We start from the raw sequence: 20890 nt of genomic DNA, 5'->3' as shown, positions 1-20890 counted from the left end.
GGCAATTTCCCAAAAGCTTTGAAAACTGCAGTTACTAAACCCCTTTTAAGTGAGAAATATTAAAAATACTGAATAAAAACAAGCCATACAGAAAGGCGTTAGACTCGCCAGCGTTCCCGTTGCAATGACGGGATCACTTCCGGCCAACCCGGAAGTCAGCGTCGCCCTGGGTTCCCTTGACAAAAAGTTAACAGGTTTTTCCATTGGATTTTGGATTATTGCAGAAACATTTGCATCTTTGAAGCACCTCCTCAAAAACTGAAAATAAATATATAAATAAAAATAACCGTGCTCCAAAGAACGAAATGTAAACCAATGCATTCTGAATGGGAGTGTTTTTCCGATTTTTCCATGCTACACAGAACGAAATGTAAACCCATGCAAATAAAGACTTCATGGTCATAATAATTTAAATATCATTAATCTCCTGAGTGTGTAGGGTGGGCATTCTATTTTTTTCAACGGGGCTGAATCCAGTCACTTGACCATCATGGTTGCTATGGTGGTTGCTATCGACCGCCCCCCTCTAATCCTTACATGGCTCTAAAAACCACGCGGCAAAGGAGCTGCCAGTCAATTGTCTTGTTTTTGTCGTAAACTAGGGTCCGATGGTTAAAAAATAGACATATATTACGAGGTATCCTTAAAAGGCAGCTTGGATGTTTTTATTTTCTGCAGTTTAGACTTCTCCTATAACCTATTTTTTAAAGGAAAACACCAAGCTCATTGATTTAACGAGGCAGGGTTATTTGAAACAATTTATTAAATAAATATTTGTGATAGGTCATTCCTTCTCCTGAGTTTGCTTCCTATTTATGTCTAGTGTACACCCCTACTGTCCACAAGCATCCCCCCCCCCTCCCCATATGGATTTGGAGAATTGTTGCCACGGCCCAGTGGTGGAGGTATCATATAAATGAAAGAGGGCACAATTATACTACAATGATCAATTAGGAGGCCGAAGCCCTAAAGGAAGTGATGCAATAGGTGACTGAGTCTAGAACCTTTAAGTAAGCTGTACCTTGGGGTCTCTTATATATCAAAGGGGGTCTCAAAGGATGCATACGCTTCAAGCTGTGGCTCCAGCCCTACAGGAAATGACTCAGCAAGTGCTCCATCTCGTTGCATCTCACCCAGCGGCTCGCTTGCAAGATTTTGGCCTGAAGTTCTTCCCAGACCTACACCCTAGCCATCCAACATGCACATTTGAGAATCAGGCCGCTTTTTAATAATGACAAAATGTTACGAGACAAATACACATGAACTTTTTGTTATCTCATAAGCAGCGTGGTGCCGGCTCCTTTTGACCCCAGACTTCAAAAACGTGGCCACAGGCCAGCTGTGTCAACACACCTTAAGCCACAAATGTACACCTCCATCCCACAAAAAATGGGGACTAGAAACTAACCTCTGTCTTATGTACATTTACTGTACTGTTGGAGGTCACGCCCCTTTTCCGGCCTTTTCCAGATAGCTAGGGATGCTAAAATGTTTACACACATTTCCCGGGGCCCCGAAAACGACATATCCGAGATTTGGAGTTCTAGCCCTTAGAGAAAAAAAGTTTTCCCAAATGCTCTGTCATTTGGACAAAGCCCCTCAGAAGTGTTGCCTGCAAGACCTAATGGTTCAGAATGTGGTGGAAAAATAGTTTTTGATACAGGAAGGTCCTACCCTTTCGGGCAGGAAAGGGGGGCCCTTCCTGCCCGAAACTTGGCCCGGTCAGACCCCGAGTGCTGGCCCCCCCTTCCGGCCCTCGGGGTCCGACCGGGCCAAGTTTCGGAACATTCTAGGCCCTAGAATAAGGTATTCAAATTTCAGGGCGGTAGGACCTTCCTATCTCAAAAACTGTTTTTCCACCACATTCTGAACCATTAGGTCTGAGAGACTGTTAATCTGATCTTAAATACATTGCACTTTCCATTTTACTCATTTGTTTGCATATATTTTCTTTTACTTATCTGTTGTATTATTTTATTTTATTGTATGACAATGTTTATATGTGAAGCCCTTTGAGTCTGCCTTGTGCATGAAAAGTGCTATATAAATAAAGTTGCCTTGCCTTATCAGCGGGCCGAGTCGGGTTTAACTGAGACGGGGAAACCATGAAAGGTAAAAACATCCGCATTCAAAGCCAGTTTCACCTGCAGAAGTTGGTTTCTGAGAAATGGCCTGACAGGTAGAAGGAAGTACCCACAAGTAGATGGGTTGAAAATACTTGAGATTAGAATAACTGGTTATTCTTTATGTGTGGTATGGGATTAAGTTTATGTAACTACTCTAGTGAGCTATAAATTCGATTGACTTCATTGATCAAACAAGACTACTGGTCACCTTTTCTACCTCTACTCTGGCAATCTATTTGCAATCCAAAACACTTCAACATGCCGTCTCTAACCAACTGTCCTCCTATCTCTCACACAACAATCAGCTTGACCCTCATCAGTCAATCTTCAAGACCGTACACTCCACTGAGACAGTTCTCAGTGGAGACTCCAGAGACTCATCCCTCTCATTGTTCCACATTCTCCTCGACCTGTCCAGCTAACCATAACCATATTTTAATAATACAATTATATACATGTTTGCCATTTGGTAGACGATTTATCCATAGCATCTTTAAATTCTGTCACTGTATACATTTCTTCATATTTTAAGTTATTTACCTTTTACTGTTTAAACCGATATTATACCTAATATACAACAGCAAAATAATGATGCAGCTGTTTACAGTAGTCCTATAATTTATAATTTGCCTATTAGGCCTAAGGATAATGTGCGCACATGTTCTGAAAAATACCTTTAAAATGGCGGTCAATACGTTACTGTCCATGACCGCATGTTCCGTCTTTGTTGTTGTAACAATAAAAATGTCTTCTGGGTCACATCAAGCTACTATAATGGTAGTGGAATGTTATTAATTATACATAACCATGATATTGCTGGAGTATTTGATTGTCTTCATACTTATGGCATAATAATGAATACCAAAAGATGTAGCCCCTTATCAGCGGGCCTAGTCAGGGTTAAAACTGAGACGGGCAAACCGTGACGGGTAAAAACATCCGCATTCAGAGACAGGTTCACCCGCACAATTTGGTTTCTGTGGAATGTCCTGACAGGTAGAAGGAAGAACCCACAAGTAGATGGGTGGAAAATAATTGAAGTTAGAATAACCGGTTATTCTTATTGAGTGGAATGTGATTCAGTTTATGTAGCTATCAAACAGACTGCATCTCGTTGATGTCTATGATTAGGCCTATCACTGTTGTTTTTTCTGGGAACTTATTCAACAAGTTGCCACAGCAAATGCTTAACTTATGCAATATGTTGGACTACCATCCTGTTCAGGGAAAAGTAACGTGGCAAGGATGGCATGCTTTAGTGTTATAGTATAGACTCTAAAACTCTTGTGGAAACTGTGACACAACTAAAGCTATCCACCGGTTGCCTTGATACTTTACCTACCAACCTCTTTAAGAAGGTTTTTGACAGCCTAGCAATAGGCATATTGCAGATAGTTAACAACTCTCTCCAGTCAGGCAATTTCCCAAAAGCTTTGAAAACTGCAGTTACTAAACCCGTTTTAAGTGAGAAATATTAAAAATACTGAATAAAAACAAGCCATACAGAAAGGCGTTAGACTCGCCAGCGTTCCCGTTGCAATGACGGGATCACTTCCGGCCAACCCGGAAGTCAGCGTCGCCCTGGGTTCCCTTGACAAAAAGTTAACAGGTTTTTCCATTGGATTTTGGATTATTGCAGAAACATTTGCATCTTTGAAGCACCTCCTCAAAAACTGAAAATAAATAAATAAATAAAAATAACCGTGCTCCAAAGAACGAAATGTAAACCAATGCATTCTGAATGGGAGTGTTTCTCCGATTTTTCCATGCTACACAGAACGAAATGTAAACCCATGCAAATAAAGACTTCATGGTCATAATAATTTAAATATCATTAATCTCTCGAGACTCATCCCTCTCATTGTTCCACATTCTCCTCGACCTGTCCAGCTAACCATAACCATATTTTAATTATACAATAATATACATGTTTGCCATTTGGTAGACGATTTATCCAAACCATCTTTAAATTCTGTCACTATACATTTCTTCATATTTTAAGTTATTGCCTTTTACTGTTTAAACCGATATTATACCTAATATACAACAGCAAAATAATGATGCAGCTGTTTACAGTAGTCCTATAATTTATAATTTGCCTATTAGGCCTAAGGATAATGTGCGCACATGTTCTGAAAAATACCTTTAAAATGGCGGTCAATACGTTACTGTCCATGACCGCATGTTCCGTCTTTGTTGTTGTAACAATAAAAATGTCTTCTGGGTCACATCAAGCTACTATAATGGTAGTGGAATGTTATTAATTATACATAACCATGATATTGCTGGAGTATTTGATTGTCTTCATACTTATGGCATAATAATGAATACCAAAAGATGTAGCCCCTTATCAGCGGGCCTAGTCAGGGTTAAAACTGAGACGGGCAAACCGTGACGGGTAAAAACATCCGCATTCAGAGACAGGTTCACCCGCACAATTTGGTTTCTGTGGAATGTCCTGACAGGTAGAAGGAAGAACCCACAAGTAGATGGGTGGAAAATAATTGAAGTTAGAATAACCGGTTATTCTTATTGAGTGGAATGTGATTCAGTTTATGTAGCTATCAAACAGACTGCATCTCGTTGATGTCTATGATTAGGCCTATCACTGTTGTTTTTTCTGGGAACTTATTCAACAAGTTGCCACAGCAAATGCTTAACTTATGCAATATGTTGGACTACCATCCTGTTCAGGGAAAAGTAACGTGGCAAGGATGGCATGCTTTAGTGTTATAGTATAGACTCTAAAACTCTTGTGGAAACTGTGACACAACTAAAGCTATCCACCGGTTGCCTTGATACTTTACCTACCAACCTCTTTAAGAAGGTTTTTGACAGCCTAGCAATAGGCATATTGCAGATAGTTAACAACTCTCTCCAGTCAGGCAATTTCCCAAAAGCTTTGAAAACTGCAGTTACTAAACCCGTTTTAAGTGAGAAATATTAAAAATACTGAATAAAAACAAGCCATACAGAAAGGCGTTAGACTCGCCAGCGTTCCCGTTGCAATGACGGGATCACTTCCGGCCAACCCGGAAGTCAGCGTCGCCCTGGGTTCCCTTGACAAAAAGTTAACAGGTTTTTCCATTGGATTTTGGATTATTGCAGAAACATTTGCATCTTTGAAGCACCTCCTCAAAAACTGAAAATAAATAAATAAATAAAAATAACCGTGCTCCAAAGAACGAAATGTAAACCAATGCATTCTGAATGGGAGTGTTTCTCCGATTTTTCCATGCTACACAGAACGAAATGTAAACCCATGCAAATAAAGACTTCATGGTCATAATAATTTAAATATCATTAATCTCTCGAGACTCATCCCTCTCATTGTTCCACATTCTCCTCGACCTGTCCAGCTAACCATAACCATATTTTAATTATACAATAATATACATGTTTGCCATTTGGTAGACGATTTATCCAAACCATCTTTAAATTCTGTCACTATACATTTCTTCATATTTTAAGTTATTGCCTTTTATTGTTTAAACCGATATTTTACCTTATATATCCAACATCAAAATAAGGTAAGTTGTATTTTAACAATATACATGAAATTCCATAATGTACAGAAAATATTATGTATAATATACAGTAAACATTACTACAATAATATACTTTGTTTGTCAAGTACATTATTATTGGCCTACACAACCTAAACATATTAATATATATATATTGTAGCGACCACGGGGGTAGGGGGGATCGCCATGTTCAGGGTGCCGCAAGGGATTGTGGGAGGGGTCTTCCCCATCTGTTTGGACCTTTCGGGGCTCTCCTGGGTCATTTGAGGTTGGGAAACTAATCAGGGTTCATGGGTTGGGGTTTATCGATGTCTGGGTGTATTTGTGACACTTGTGTTCATGTTGTGTTCATTGCACCATTACTGAAAGTGTTAGTGTCGTTGGATGGCTAGGTGTGTTTCAGTGTGTAACGTGCTTTTGCTATTTAAGGCAGTTCTGTTGTCGAGCAGTATGGGGTGCAGAACTGCAGCCACCTGCTAAACCTGGGCTCCTGCCCATCCTTACCGTGCTGCACGAATCATTACACACACATAGGGTTATCAATGTGTATGTTATATCGTCTTTAACATTAGAGATGGGATTTATGGCTTTTTGAAGTGAGCCGGATCTTGAGGAGCCGTTCTTTTCAAAGAGCCGTTCAAAAGACTGGCCCATTTGTATTAATTTATTTTTAAGAAGCTAGCCTAGTGGTTACCCATTTTAACTGGGAAATAATCACTGGGAGGAATGAGTCAGACTTAGACATTGGATATCTGAGTTTGATATATTTTAATTATTGATTATAATCGGTGGACTTCAATGTCTGATCTGCATTAATTGTAAACATTCCATGAGGTGGTGCTATATACCTCTGCTTTGACAGTGAGATCACTATTTTGGATCTTTGTATACTATCGAAGTGTCAAAGTGTAAATAAAGACCTTTTCACTTGTTCATGTATCACCTTTTTAATTGTTGCACAATAAAAACTAAGCAGGCAATGAACTTCCATGCAAAAATATAATCAACCAAAAAAATATTCAAATGGATTTTTTTTTTACAAAACAAGTTTCTTTCAAGTATAACACTGCAGAAGACTCCTGAACTGTCCTCTGCAACATTAGTGCAAATCTTAGTAAAAAATATTTTTATAAAGAGATGTTGCTGGCTTGGCGGCTGGTGGAATTTATTTGAGGGGGGGCTGAACGTTTGCATTCCAAACCCAGAAAGGGGGGTCTGGGGGCATCCTCCCCCACTAAGCATTCTGGTGCATTCTGACCAAATAGTAAAGGCAAAAAAAGAACATTTACTTACAAAGACGAATGGGGCCAGGGAACTAAGTTTTAAGTAAATTTTTTGCCTTGTAGAAAACAACAACATTAAGAGTGCAGATTAGGGCTGTAACGATACGCGTAGGTATCAAACCGAAAATCGCGATACTCAAAGCCACAAACCTGTCTCGCGGTGTGAGAAGGCAGAAGCGCGATATGCCCTTTCTAACTCTTCGGTCAAATTGTCCGATTGAAATTTGCTAATAATTTGTCTAAATAATAGTCTGCTGACAGCGCCCCCTCCTATCGATGCCGTAAATATGTGACGAGATGCCCTCTCTGTGATCACAGCTCTCCGTGGCTACGGAGGATTGCATTTCTCCACAGCCGTCGAAGTCCTCATATGCGATATGAACGACATTTATCCAGAGTGGGCCAAGCGCGAAAAAAATTGCCTGTGTGATCCTGTCTCTTGTTTTGTGTGATTTGACTGGCAGTTTGTCTGCTTATAGGTCGGAATGAAGCGGCCACCGATTATTGACAGGATGGGTACTTTATTCTACCGGACTCGTTCGCTTCTTCACTAGACACACGCGCTACCGCTCGCTCTCCTCGCTCGTCCACTCACTCGCTGACGTCACTCACACACGCATACGCACACTGCCATTCTCGCGCATACAGCTACTCACTATGCCTCGTTATTGCGACGTTCATGTTTTTCTTCATCTATTGAAAGTTAGGCTATTAAACATGTTGCATTCTATACGGCCTGATTATGTCATTATTTAAGCTACATAGCCTAATAAGAAGCGCTAATAAGGATATTTCAATAAACCAACCAAACAGTTAAAGGGGCCCTATTATGCCTACCAGCAAAAAACATCCACCAACTGCAATCTTTGGTTATTTCTTTATTAATTTAGCTATACTTTAATAGTATTCTTTCGGTTCAAATCTGTTCAGTGTTCCAAATTATTTGTTATTAAATGTTACATTAAGATAATTGGTATTTAAGTGTTGTTTCAATAAAATGCTTTTTAAATTTAAAAGAATCGTGGGATGTATCGAACCGTGGGTCAAAAATCGTGATACAAACCGAATCGTGAATTTGTGTATCGTTACAGCCCTAGTGCAGATACATCAACAATAACTTTGAATTACACACAAGGTAACATTCTCTCTCTCTCTCTCTCTCTCTCTGTGTGAGTGTGAGTGAGAGAGATATAGATAATGGGTGAGTGTGTTACGGCCAAGCCATTGTGTTGGTAAACGTCACTCATAAATATATCTACAGTCTGCATTAGTATGCATTTAGACAAATACAATGAAATATGAATTCCACAAAATTCATGTAAATGTGCAAACTTTTGTGTGTGGTTGTTGAAGACACACTTAAGGCAACATAGGTTTGCAGAGGACTACATACAGTACAATATGCACACTGAAGGCCTGATGCCACCATAGGTTTGCAGAGGACTATCTACAGTGTGTACACTGAATAGGTTTGCAAAGGACTATATACAATATGAACACTGAAGGCCTGAAGCAACCATAGGTTTGCAGAGGACTATATACAGTATGTACACTGAATAGGTTTGCAAAGGACTATATACAATATGAACACTGAAGGCCTGAAGCAACCATAGGTTTGCCGAGAACTATATACAGTATACTGAATAGGTTTACAGAGGACTATATACAATATGTACACTGAAGGCCTGATGCCACCATGTTTGCAGAGAACTATATACAGTATGTACACTGAATAGGTTTGCAGAGGACTATATACAATATGCACAATGAAGGCCTGGTCCCACCATAGGTTTGCAGAGAACTATATACAGTATGTACACTGAATAGGTTTGCAGAGGACTATATACAATATGCACAATGAAGGCCTGGTCCCACCATAGGTTTGCAGAGAACTAGTATGTACACTGAATAGGTTTGCAGAGGACTATATACAATATGTACAATGAAGGCCTGGTCCCACCATAGGTTTGCAGAGAACTATATACAGTAGGCTACGGGGTGGGGGGAGGTTGTGAGGGTCTGCAACCAGTGTCCATCTCAAGGGAAATACATATAGGCTAGTGGAATAAATAGAAGTTGCTTACCTCTAGCATGGCTAGCTTCACACAGTTGTTCATATGCACTCTTGCTTGTTTTTTTTATCCGTTCTGACAGAATGTGTCATTCCTCTTACGTCAGGTCTGTGTCCACGAACTATCACACGCACTTGTTTTAAAAAGTATACAAGGAAAGCAAAAAATTGCATTGGAATACCCACAGCTAGTTAGCCAAGCCTGAACCAAACTCTTCTCTTTTAGGCTCTATCCTTTTCTCTTGCTTGTTGGGTTATGTTCACTTCTGGCTTTTCTGCTCCGAGTTCTTTTACTTGCAATTTTTCTGCAAATGTTCTTCTTTCGAAGGGATTCATAAGCAAAGACTTAACTGAATTTGGGGCTAGCTGAACTCACAGGGAAACAGTGGAAGCAGTACTCAAAAAGGTCGCCATTTGCTGATCTGCTGATCTCTGAGGTAAGGTAATGGCAAATGCGCGGTTACGCGCAGTGGACGGTGCACTGCGCTTGGGGCTATATCTTGAGCGCCCCAAAGCCATACAATTCGACGACGCTGATTGGCGAAATTATGTACTTTTCTGCCTATCAACGGGGGAACCATTGGCTAATAATTCAGGCATGTGGGGCTGAGCGAAAAGCGCCCCACGGAAGACATCTACTTCAACGTTGAACCATGCGTTGAACATGTCAGTGAATGAAGATTTAATCATGGGGGATTCTAAAGATATTCTAAAGTAAATGCATTATTCGAATGCAATTAAAATAGATTAATTCTCAAAATGAGAAGATTATTAATAAAAAAATATATAAATATATTTTAAAAAGAAAAGATGTCCGGTCGGCGGGAGGGCGGCGCCCCAGCGCCCTCTATAGGCGAGCCGCCACTTGCTGCACTTTCTTTGGCTCATAGTTGCAGTACTCTGCCTCCCCACCGCGGACGCACTCACGTGAAACAAACACGTGTTCCCGCTTCTGACAGATATGAGAAATTTGCATTCCAACATTCCACCCCAAGTGCACTCTGCATGCTCGTCTAAGAGTAGGAGGAGGAGCTTTTGTGCCATGCTGTGAGCGTGACAGCGATAAAAAAAAAAAAATAGAAAGAAAAAGAAAATGAACGGTTCACCACTGCGACTCGGTTCCCATCGTACATGTTAAAAAGCCGTTCATGGATTTGGTTAGTTCGTAAACGTCACAACTCTATTTAACATTATCAGGAGGAATATGAAGAAAGTGTACTTTAATGAACCCCGTGGAGAAATGCAAAATTCCAAAGAGAAAGCGGAGCCTCCTTGGAAATGGTGTGATTCCAAATAATGACATAGCCACCCCCCCCTCCTGGGTGTAGCCCACCCAGCTCAGCTTTAAAAGGCGCCGTAGAGAGACGGAGCTCACATCCTGCTCTCAGGAGACGCAGTCGGGACAGCTAAGGTAGGACAAAAACATTATCTGATCAGTTATATTGTCACCTGATACAATACAGTTGTTGTGGTGCTGATTTTGTGCACCCTTTTGGAATGTTATTGAATGTATGTAATCAGTGGTTATCAGCCCAAAAACTAACTTTTTAAACTGTTTTGTGATGATTTGGACCTGTTTTTTTTTCTAAGTTTCATTGTGATTTATATTATTGCAAGTGCCTTATTTAGCAGAGTTTTTCATTAGGTTTACCCGGAGCAGCTCTGGTCTGGTCTCTGTTGAAGGCTGAACCTTGACCTGGACCTGGACCGGACAGATACAACCAGGTGCGTTCACTTCATTGTACTGTAATGTCTTAAGGAGCATTTCCTTTTATTACCTATCCTACTCTATTTGGATCTATTTTATGCAATCTGGCACCTGATTTACATTCAAACGTTAACATTCCATAAACCAATCATTATCAATGTAAATGTTAAATGTGTACCTCGATTGGTTACCTTCCTTTAATTTTTGCAAAGCAAGCCACCCTATTGTAATCATGTTTCTTTGTATTCAGAGTATCTATGGATACCCATTGTTATTATTATTTTTCCTCCATATATTCTGTAACTATCTAATCCGTCGGTAACAGCGTTATTATGATGTGAAGACAAGAGTAATCAATTAGATTACTTAAAAGAAGTAACAGTGTTACTGAAAGAAGTAACACCGTTAGTAACGCCGTTATTTATAACAATGTTATTCCCATCTCTGTATGCATTTACGTTAACATACATTTGGATTATTACTCAGATACTGCAACAGGTGTTCGTTGTCTGTGTCTGTCTCTGTCACACAAAATGGGCGTGTTAGGCAAGGCAAGGCAACTTTATTTATATAGCACTTTTCATACACAAGGCAGACTCAAAGTGCTTCACATATAAACATTGTCATACAATTAAATAAAATAATAGGTAAGTAAAAGAAAAACATATGCAAAAAATAGAAAGTTAAAAAGGCATTTTAGTATTAAAATAGAAAATAAAGGCAAAGTTATTTAGCAGAAAGCTATAGCAAACATAAAAGTCTTCTGTTACAAGCAGTGAGATGTAGAACGGCTACTGAAATGAGACACAGAGGACCAATCAACAGATCTATAGATCCAGGCTCTTTTCTTCAAAACATTCAGGGCTTTAGTCTTGGACACGCATGTGCCTAACTACGGCCTTGCTTATGCGTTTCGCTAATTCATAGCCTAATGGTTAGCAAACTTGTAACACTTGCATGTTTTATGAATAAAAAGTTGCGCCATCTTTTTCATAGAAAATCTACGGAAACGTGCGACTCAACTTCACTGCATCTACTCAACCCCCCATTCTGCACCTGGCTAACCAGGGGAACCAATGTGGTGAGAACAATTGAACAATTTTCTGAACTAGGTTTGCTTTCTTGTGTGGTGGATAGAGTGCAATACTTTAACATTTATATCCGTGTGAATAACTTTTTTTACGAGTCACAAGTGGAACCCATGCATTTGTGCATCGCTAAATATCCGTGTGGATATCATTTTACGAGGCAGAAGTGAAAGGCACAACTGCCAAATTTAGTTAAACACTTGAACGTATCTGAAAGAAAAGCCTGGTGTAGCCTATCTACTGCAGAAACTCTACCTGCATGCAACTACAATCCATCCTTTTAAGACTTGGATCTATGACTATCTTTTGTTTTAATTAAGGAAGTGAATTCATGGTATGTTAAACACTGTCCATCCCTGGCTTCTGCCAAAATTGCACAAAATATCTTTGCCATTTTGACAGTTGTCCATCTGTTTTCCATGCCTCCTGCATGCTGTTCTGTCTGCTGTGATGTTGGCCAGAAATCCGTCTGTAAACCCTTAAAAAAACATCCCATAATACATCTTGATGTCCTACAAGCCCTATTAACGAAATACGTAGAGTACGGCAGGTTCCTATGCAAAATCTAGCACACCCTTATTCTGTTTAAATAAATATCATATAGGCCTATATATATATATATATATATATATATATATATATATATAGAGAGAGAGAGAGAGAGAGAGAGAGAGAGATATATATATATATATATATATATATATATATATATATATATAGAGAGAGATATATATGTATAAAAATATATATTGTTGTGACCAGCACGGGAATGATCAGAAGGGAGGCAAGGTTCAAAGGAGTTTTTAACTCTCGTGCCCCATACACCGCACATCCTGCGAGTTTCCTTTATTTAAACACACACACATAAAACACCATGTCCACAAAGTTATTCTCATACTGCAACAAAGTAAATTAAATAGCACCCTTTCATTCTGATGAGGCAGACTTGAATTTGGGCTAACAATATAGGAAAAATGGATAAATATATGAATTGTTTGGTAGCACTAACCAACGTTCCCGCTAGAAAAAAACGGTGCCGGTCAAAGACACCTGCCTAGGTTTTGTTTTTCGGGAAATTTTGATGAGATGCCGGTCAAATATCCTATTATCGCCTCTTATTAGGCTATGTAGCTCATATAATGACATAATCAGGCCGTATAGAATGCAACATGTTTAATAGCCTAACTTTCAAATAGATGGGGAAAAAACATGAACGTCTGATTCGCAATAATAAGGCATAGTGTTGGAGGAAAAACTCCTTTTGTTTGTGTATATATATATATTTTTGCATGTATGTGTGTTTGTTTGTGTGCGTGTGTGCGTGAACAATTTGGGAGGACAGACATCCTGTTACCTGGTCATAAATTACAATCATTCCATCCAATTGAAGCTCCTAATTGCTTTAATTTGGAAAGGCTGTTCCTATTGGTTCCTCATGCAGTGTTGCCAACTTGGGCTAATTTTAATCATGATTGGCTTGAAAAATTAGTATTGAGCGGATAGATAAAATTTTGGCTGGTTATGAAAAAAAATTCCAGGATTATTATAACTATTTTTACAAACTGTCCAATAGTAATTGAGGGTGAGGGAGGGCCATCAGACTTCACTCAAACCTCCGCGCAAGTTTTAAGGAGATTTGATTCATCGATATAGAAGTCGAGCTGGTGTTGACTTTACATAGTTCTCTGGTTTATGTTCTTTATGTTCTTGTAAGATTGTACGATTAATTCAAGTTGAAGTTCTACATAAATATAAGATAATTCTATGTATGACTATTGGGAGGGTTGTTTTATTTGAGTTGATGTACCAAACATACATTTTCTGTGGCTGGGTCCGAGCTTGTGTGTGTGTTTATGTAACGTAAACGTTTTTAAGTCAATTTGAGGGGTATTCCATTAAAGTCGCTAACGAAAGCGGCACTTAGTTGATTAAGCCCGGTTAGAACTAAGCCCGGTTAGAAATGTCCGATAAGGAGCGAGCGGGAACTTTTCCAGAGGCTAACAGAAGCTGCTTGTGGAGGTCTATTAGGAGCACAACTACAAGCATATAATACATCTAAAAGGGAACACCGTAACCATCAATAAAAACAGGGAGGCCGCCTGGCAATAAAATCGCTGATCTTCTGAATGAATAAGCAGTATTAAGCGTAACAAATTTAAATTGAATATTTTCCGTAGATTTTGGTAACGTGTCTGACTTGCACCCGGTCGTTCAGGGTTCAATCCAAACCTAATTAGTAATTTAGGAAGGATTACTGAAGAAATCAACAAACTTTTAATGCCTTATTTTCCATTTCTTTGAATATTCTAAATTGACTAACCATTATTTATTATATTATACATTATAGTATTTATCGCAACAGAAGTGGTCTCAGCTGCATGCCGAAAAACTCAACTGAATGGAATTTATGTGGCTGACAATTGCAGTGTTTTCAGTGTCGTCATATCACAATTATTAATATTAACATTAACCTTACCATGGGTTTTTGCAAGTTACATTTTGGTTCTGGGGATATTGTAAGACATATTTATTATGTAAAAAGTCGATTGTTAAGCCTATTTTCTCTAATATAAGGAAATTACAAAAATTTACCGTGGCCAAAAATGTAAGGGTTAGGTTAGGGTTAGACCACTCACCCAACTGTTAGTTCACAAAGTTGACAGAATACATAGGTATAAATAAAAATGTGTTGAGAAAATATCCAAGATAACAATCGATAGCAATTCATTCATCCTTAGTGAAAATAAACACTGTTTTTACTTCATATATGTACATTTATGAGAGAATCGTGAGGACTAGGCTTGCTGGAAAGTGCTGATGGTACACTTGTTTCCGACAGATGGATTTATCCATAGGCGTCGATTACGCCGGGGACGCGTCCCCACCAGATTTCGTCATGAATCATTTTGTACCCACCACTTAAAAAAATAATAATTTGAGTTGAATTATTATGGATTATTACACGGGTCTTCTTAATGCCGTGGAACGCTCCGTTCACTTGCATGGGCTCTTCACAACTTTGCAGTGAATGCTAGATCATAAATTGACCGCTGTCAAGGTAAACAAGGGACTTTTTGCCTATAATGACGTCTTTGGTATCACTCCTCAAGAGGTCCGGTAACTTTTTAACCCCAGCGTCTTCGGTTGCTAAGCGACGTCAACGTCTTTGGCGGACTATTTCTCTGCTGATCAACACTACGAATGATGGTAACAAATAAATTGTAACAAGCCACACCATGTGAAGTCATTTTTCTGTTTTGGCAAGTAGCCGTGTAATAAGAAGGATAATATATAAGACGTCGCCGGTCGAATTTAAGACCCTTCAGTTGGAAGCAAGACACCCTCGCTGCGCGTCGGTGTCCTGTTCACCCTGTCAGGGCTTATTTTCCCGATAATGACCGGCATTCTATACATTATCCCTTACTTATTACACGGCTCTTCTCAATGCTGTAGACTACATTCGTATTCGGTTGCTAAGCGACGTCAACGACTTTGGCGAATTATTTCTCTGCTGATCAACGCTACGAATGATAACAAATACATTGGAAAAATACACACTGTGTGAAGTTATTTTTTCGATTTGGCAAGTAACCATAACTAATAATACCAATAGTCTTTGGCTGGGATGATGAGGCATCAGACAATCAATTCATTTTAGCCTGAATACATAGGTAAGAAGCACCAGAGCAGGTTGCTAGTACCATGGACAGTTTCAGAATGGTAACCTGTTGAACTAAATGGATGTGGTAGGCTACACCACGGGATGCATCTGCAGACCACTGCCACATAAATAAAGGTAAGACGCGATATTTATTGCTTAAGATTAGCTGGTGCTGTGGCGAGGTCTTTTGTGTTTTTTGCACTCAAGTGGTCGGCTGTTTTAACTTGCAATTTATAGTCGGTGGAGTCAGTCTCTTGTTGACACAAAGTGACTTTTGGTCATTCTTGAATTCTGGAATAATTGAGGGGGGGAGTTCATGAGTTTTGGTCATAATGCCTGATGTAGACTAGTTTTGATGGAATGCGTGTTGTGAATTGAGAACAGCCAGCTCCTGATGTGATACAGCGTTCAGCTGTGCAACAAATATTTTTTTCTTTTTCAATCTTGACGACTTTTGCATCCCTATGTTCCCCGGGTCCTATGTTCCCCGGGTTCTATGTTCCCCGCTTGGGGAACATAGGACCTTTTTTTTTTAAAAAGGGTCCTATGTTCCCCGAGCGGGGAACATAGAACCTGGGGAACATAGGTTTTTCCCAAAAAGGGTCCTATGTTCCCCTGTAGTCATACATACCGGGGAGCATAGGACCCTTTTTCGGAAAAGCGGGGAACATAGGACCCTTTTCTGGGAAAAGGGTCCTATGTTCCCCGCAATCTATCAACTAATCTACTAATTGCAATCTACTAATATCTATATTAAAGCATCCATAGAGTAGCATGCCATAGGACCTTTAAAGCTACAGACACCAGAAACAGCACATTTTGAAGTGACTAAAACAGAGGGGAATAGCAAGATCTTTTTTCCAAAAAGCTATTTCCAGCAAATGGCTTCAAAAACATGTTTTCTGGAACTCATATACTATGTTTACTTGTTGGAAAAACATCATAACATGTCACCTTTAAACAGAATATGGAATATATGCAGAATATAAAAATCTGAAAAATTGGATTGTTGTAGACGTATCCATAACTAGAGGGTGACCTGCGCAACCCCCCCCCCCCCCACCCTCGATCTGAAGTGAAATCCCCCAATATAAAAACCTTGGTCTATATGTCGTTTTGTGTTGCACGAAAAAGTCAGAGAAACGCTCCCTTTCAAAAATGCATGGGTTGACATTTCGTTCTGTGTAGCATGAAAAAGGTCCATCATGCTCATGATGTTTTCCCCCTTGCACATTCTCATGTGCATGAGCACAAAGTCGTGTGATGCCGGGTTAATATATATATACGATAAATACTATAATCGCCATAATCCATGAAGTTGGAGAAACATAATTAATATTTGGATACTGGACAGATATTTATTATATATTTTGCAAACACGGCAATGGTCGTCAAGTCCGGGTGCAGCAAAGGATCCTGGGAGGATCAGGGGAAGAGCTACTGCCACCGAGGCAGTGGTGGGTGTGGGGGGTAATGCGTGTTTTGAATCCTCTCAATGGAGTTAAATTCCATTTATTTTTCAACAGTATTATTTTGTTGCAGAAAAGAGAGAAATCTTTGGTTATTTATTTATTAATTTTGTTATTATTTCCGTTCAAGTTTGTTCAGTGTTCAAAATGATTTCTTATTAAATATTACATTAAGTGAATTGTTATATAAGTGGGATGTATCGAACCGTGGGTGAAAATCGGGATACAAAACGAATAGTGAGTTGGTGTATCGTTGCAGCCCTAATATATACACAAATATAAGGAGGTTTTCTGCATCCAAAATTCTTACCTTTGCATGTTTGTTTCTCATTTGCAGATCACACCAGGGATATTTATACGAGAATCTCTCTCCAAATCAACACAACAGCAATCAGATATCTTCCAATTGAGCCTTGTTCAGCCAGGAAACTTGATTGTTGTCTGTCAGGGTTCCTCCTGCTATCTTCTAAATTCATCAGAAGATCCTACAGCCATTTTAATTAGTCAGAATTCTGAGAACTTAAGAAATTGGGCTACAATGATGGATACTTTGAATGAAGAGTTGAGTTGTTCGCCCCCTAAGCGGTTGGCAGAAGCTGTGAAGAATGAAGGCAGGAAGACTGCAGGTACTCTGAATGTTTACACTCTTCCTCTGGAAGCCCAGTACATGAATGTTGAGGGATGCAAGTGCTTCTCATTTGGAAAAGACTTAGGTAAAAAGAACCGCACCATCATGGTTCTAGGAGCCACTGGGGCGGGGAAGTCCACCCTGGTCAACAGGATGATCAACTACATCTTGGGGGTCACATGGGACGATACCTTTAGATTCAAGTTGGTAGACGAAGGCACGGCCAAGTCTCAGGCTCACAGCCAGACCTCTGAAGTCACCGTGTACAAGCTCAACCACCGAGAGGGCTTCAAGATCGACCACTCCCTGACTATTATTGACACTCCGGGTTTCGGAGACACAAGAGGCATAGAGAGCGACGGGGTGATTGTAACTCAGCTACAAAGCCTTTTCTCAGCTGAATGTGGAGTCCAAGATATTGATACCATCTGCATCGTGGCCCAAGCGTCTCTCGCTCGGCTTACACAAACCCAGCAATACGTCTTCGACTCAGTGATCAACATATTTGGCAACGATGTGACGGACAACATCCGGATTTTGGTGACATTCTATAATGGCACAGATCCTCAGGTTCTCACGGCGATCAATGAGTGTGGGCTCCCATGTCCTAAAGATAAAAATGGTTTACCAATTCACTTCAATTTCAATAACGCTGACAAAAAGATACCTGTTGCAAATAACGAAGATGGGAACAATGACGATGATGAAAATGATGTGGACATGGGTAAAATATTTTGGAACAAGGGAACAAAAAACATGGAAAATTTCTTTTCTGCTCTGAAAGTCATTCAGACCAAGAGCTTGACCTTAACCAAGGAGGTGCTCAGACAAAGAGCTCAGCTGGAGATCTGCATTGAAAATATCCAGAATAAAATGGAATTGTCCTTAGCTAAACTTGACGAGATTAAGCAAGAATCTCAAATTCTCCAAAGCCACGAAGCGGAGATTTCAGCCAATGAGAAATTTGAGTATGAGGTCCCAGTCCAAAAGCCTGTTCAAGTTAAAGACAAAGATAAATCACTTAACTGTAATACTTGTAATGTCACTTGCCACAAATATTGCAGTACATCATTTGGTGCTTGTTACTTTTGTGAGATCTTTACCGGACATTTTTATGCCGCAAGATGTAAAGAATGTAAGTGTTCTGTACCGGACCATAGCCGTGATCTGTTCTATTGGGGTTCCGTGAAAGTGATGGAGAAACGAAGTTTCGCGAACCTGAAAGAAAAGTTTCAGAAAGCCATGTCTGTTGGAGACATCATCAAAGAGAAGACATTGGAGCGCGACCTCCTAGAGGACGAGGTGGTCAAACTGATGGAGCGCGCAAACGAGAGTCAAAACTCCCTGAAGCAGATCGCTCTGAACCCCAATCACCTCTCAACATCTGAATACATCGACCTGCTGATAGAGGGACAGAAGAAAGCGGCAGAACCTGGTTACCAGGAGCGCATCAACAAACTCCAGGGCATGAAGAAGAAAGCCATTATGAGGGGAGGGTTGCTAGCGGGGCCCCGGTAGACTCAATGTGGGGGCAGGACAGTCCATTGGTCAGTACCTCTCTGCGCGCTAAAGGGACTGGGTTCATTGAATAGCATGTGTTAACATATTAAAGCTTTTGATTTGATTTAATTACAAGGTTGCTCCTGATGAGAATTAACAGAGTAATGAAATAGCTAGAAATTAAACAATTTTTTTTTATTATTATAATATAAAATTATTGGGTCACCAAATGGCAGAGTAAAATGTATACATACGCTAACTGTGACTTAATTTTCCTGATTAAAATAGGAGTTTTTGTTGCACTCTCTCTTTCTCTCTTCTGTGGAACCTTGACCTGACAACCTGTTTGCTCTCTGGCTGAGAAAACTTTGAGTGAGACTTCTGTGATTCGCTCACTCTCGATCACAATGTTGAAATGAAAAATAAGTTTATTACCCTGATTGTGTTTTTGTTTATTTTGCTCTGTGTACTTTATATGATTGGCTGCACTCCCAACTCCAGCTTGAACACTGAGTCACTGAGTGTTTTCAATAACTGCTTCCTTGTACTAATTTTTCAAATTAATTGTCCAAATTCGTACGTGTACTGTGATTGTACACGTGTACTGTGATTCGCTCACTCTAGATCACAATGTTGAAATGAAAAAATAAGTTTATTTTGTCCATATTCTTACGTGTACTTAACACACAAGTCAAAACATTGGATTATGGCTGTAATTTACTTTTATGATAAGATAAATACTTTGCTTATTATTTTTACATTCATGGTTTGTTGTGTTCTTTATCAATAGTTTATAAATGTATATGTTGCGGCGATTCATGATGCATTCTTGTTAAGTTTGGGTCCCAAGGAGACCCCAGATGTCTATTTTGGATCTCGAAGTGAAAAGGGTTGGAACCCCCGTATTAGAGGAGAAGAACAAATGCTCTCAAAACAATATTTACTAAAGTATAATCATGTTGAATTTGATGCATGTGTGTTTTCTAAAAGAGAATTAAAGATGAATACAATGATCTGTGTTGACTTTAAACCTTTTTATTTGATTAATGCCCATTGTATATTCTCCAATATTAGTTTAAAGTTATCCTTTGCAGGCTGCCCCTTCTGATCAGTATTATGGTTCGGCGTTTGGGGTGTCGAAAATCGTCATTTTTGCATAGGGAACCATTGGTATGGGTGTTGAAGCGTCGCGTTAGGGGCGTTAGACGCGGCAGACGCACGCAATTACGCACGTAAACGCAGTAACGCGCCCAACGCACCAACGCCCGGAGTTCAAAAAATGTAACTTTCAACGCTCCAACGCGTGATGCTTAGCCGCGATAGGCAATCAGAGTTGAGCTTGACCCGACGTCACTGGCAGAGAGTAGTGACGCTTGCACAGAAGCATATGGCGGACAGCTTTCTTTATTCTGGGTGGAAATAGTAACATAGTTACGCCATTAAAAGCGTTTATGTAAACATTTTTAGCGAGAAATGTGCATTTTAGTTTCATAATGTTCGCTCGGTGAATGTGAAGGATGTTTGGTTTGATAGTTATGTGAAGAGGGAACGCTCCATTCACTTGCATGGACAGCGTCTCTGGTTGCTAAGCAACCTCAACGTCTTGGCGGACTATTTCTCTGCTGATCAACATTACGAATGCTGGAAACACACCAGACACACCATGTGAAGTTATTTAACCCGATTATTGTTATTTATATCCGAGATTATTTAATCTAACCCGTTGAGTATTCCACGAACGGAGGTTTAACAAACAGAGTTAACGCTGAACTCTAGGTTGATTGACCCTGTGCCGACCAACCCAGAGTTTTCGGTTCCACAGCAGCGTT

At 39.7% G+C, this 20890-nt stretch overlaps 3 protein-coding genes across 5 annotated transcripts in view; 2 read left to right on the top strand and 1 right to left on the bottom strand.

Annotated features, from left to right (window-relative positions):
- Positions 1-20890, bottom strand: part of slc39a6 (solute carrier family 39 member 6) — a 583352-nt gene that overhangs the window by 454779 nt on the left and 107683 nt on the right. The window lies entirely within an intron of this gene.
- Positions 1-20890, top strand: part of LOC132462545 (uncharacterized) — a 570484-nt gene that overhangs the window by 464004 nt on the left and 85590 nt on the right. Inside the window, exon 1 of one of the 2 annotated variants that reach the window (XM_060058107.1) lies at positions 10335-10418. The exons of the other annotated variant lie outside the window; for it this stretch is intronic. The gene's annotated coding sequence lies outside the window, so the exon portion shown is untranslated. Of the gene's footprint in view, positions 1-10334; positions 10419-20890 lie in introns of those variants that run through there. 2 annotated transcript variants of the gene reach the window in all.
- On the top strand, positions 10426-19667 carry LOC132462557 (uncharacterized). Of its 2 annotated transcripts, XR_009526877.1 has the most exons (3): positions 10426-10732; positions 11712-11796; positions 17271-17351. XR_009526877.1 is itself a non-coding variant. In XM_060058135.1 (2 exons), exon 2 carries the CDS (start codon positions 17472-17474, stop codon positions 19077-19079), a length of 1608 nt encoding a protein of 535 aa, XP_059914118.1. In that variant the 5' UTR covers positions 11712-11796; positions 17271-17471; the 3' UTR covers positions 19080-19667. The 2 variants fall into 2 exon arrangements, 1 of the variants encoding a protein (XP_059914118.1); XM_060058135.1 differs by lacking the exon at positions 10426-10732 and having other exon boundaries at positions 17271-19667.

This window comes from Gadus macrocephalus, chromosome 8 (assembly GCF_031168955.1).
Source record: "Gadus macrocephalus chromosome 8, ASM3116895v1".
Lineage (NCBI taxonomy): Eukaryota > Metazoa > Chordata > Actinopteri > Gadiformes > Gadidae > Gadus > Gadus macrocephalus.
This window is presented reverse-complemented; position numbering and strand designations above follow the sequence as displayed.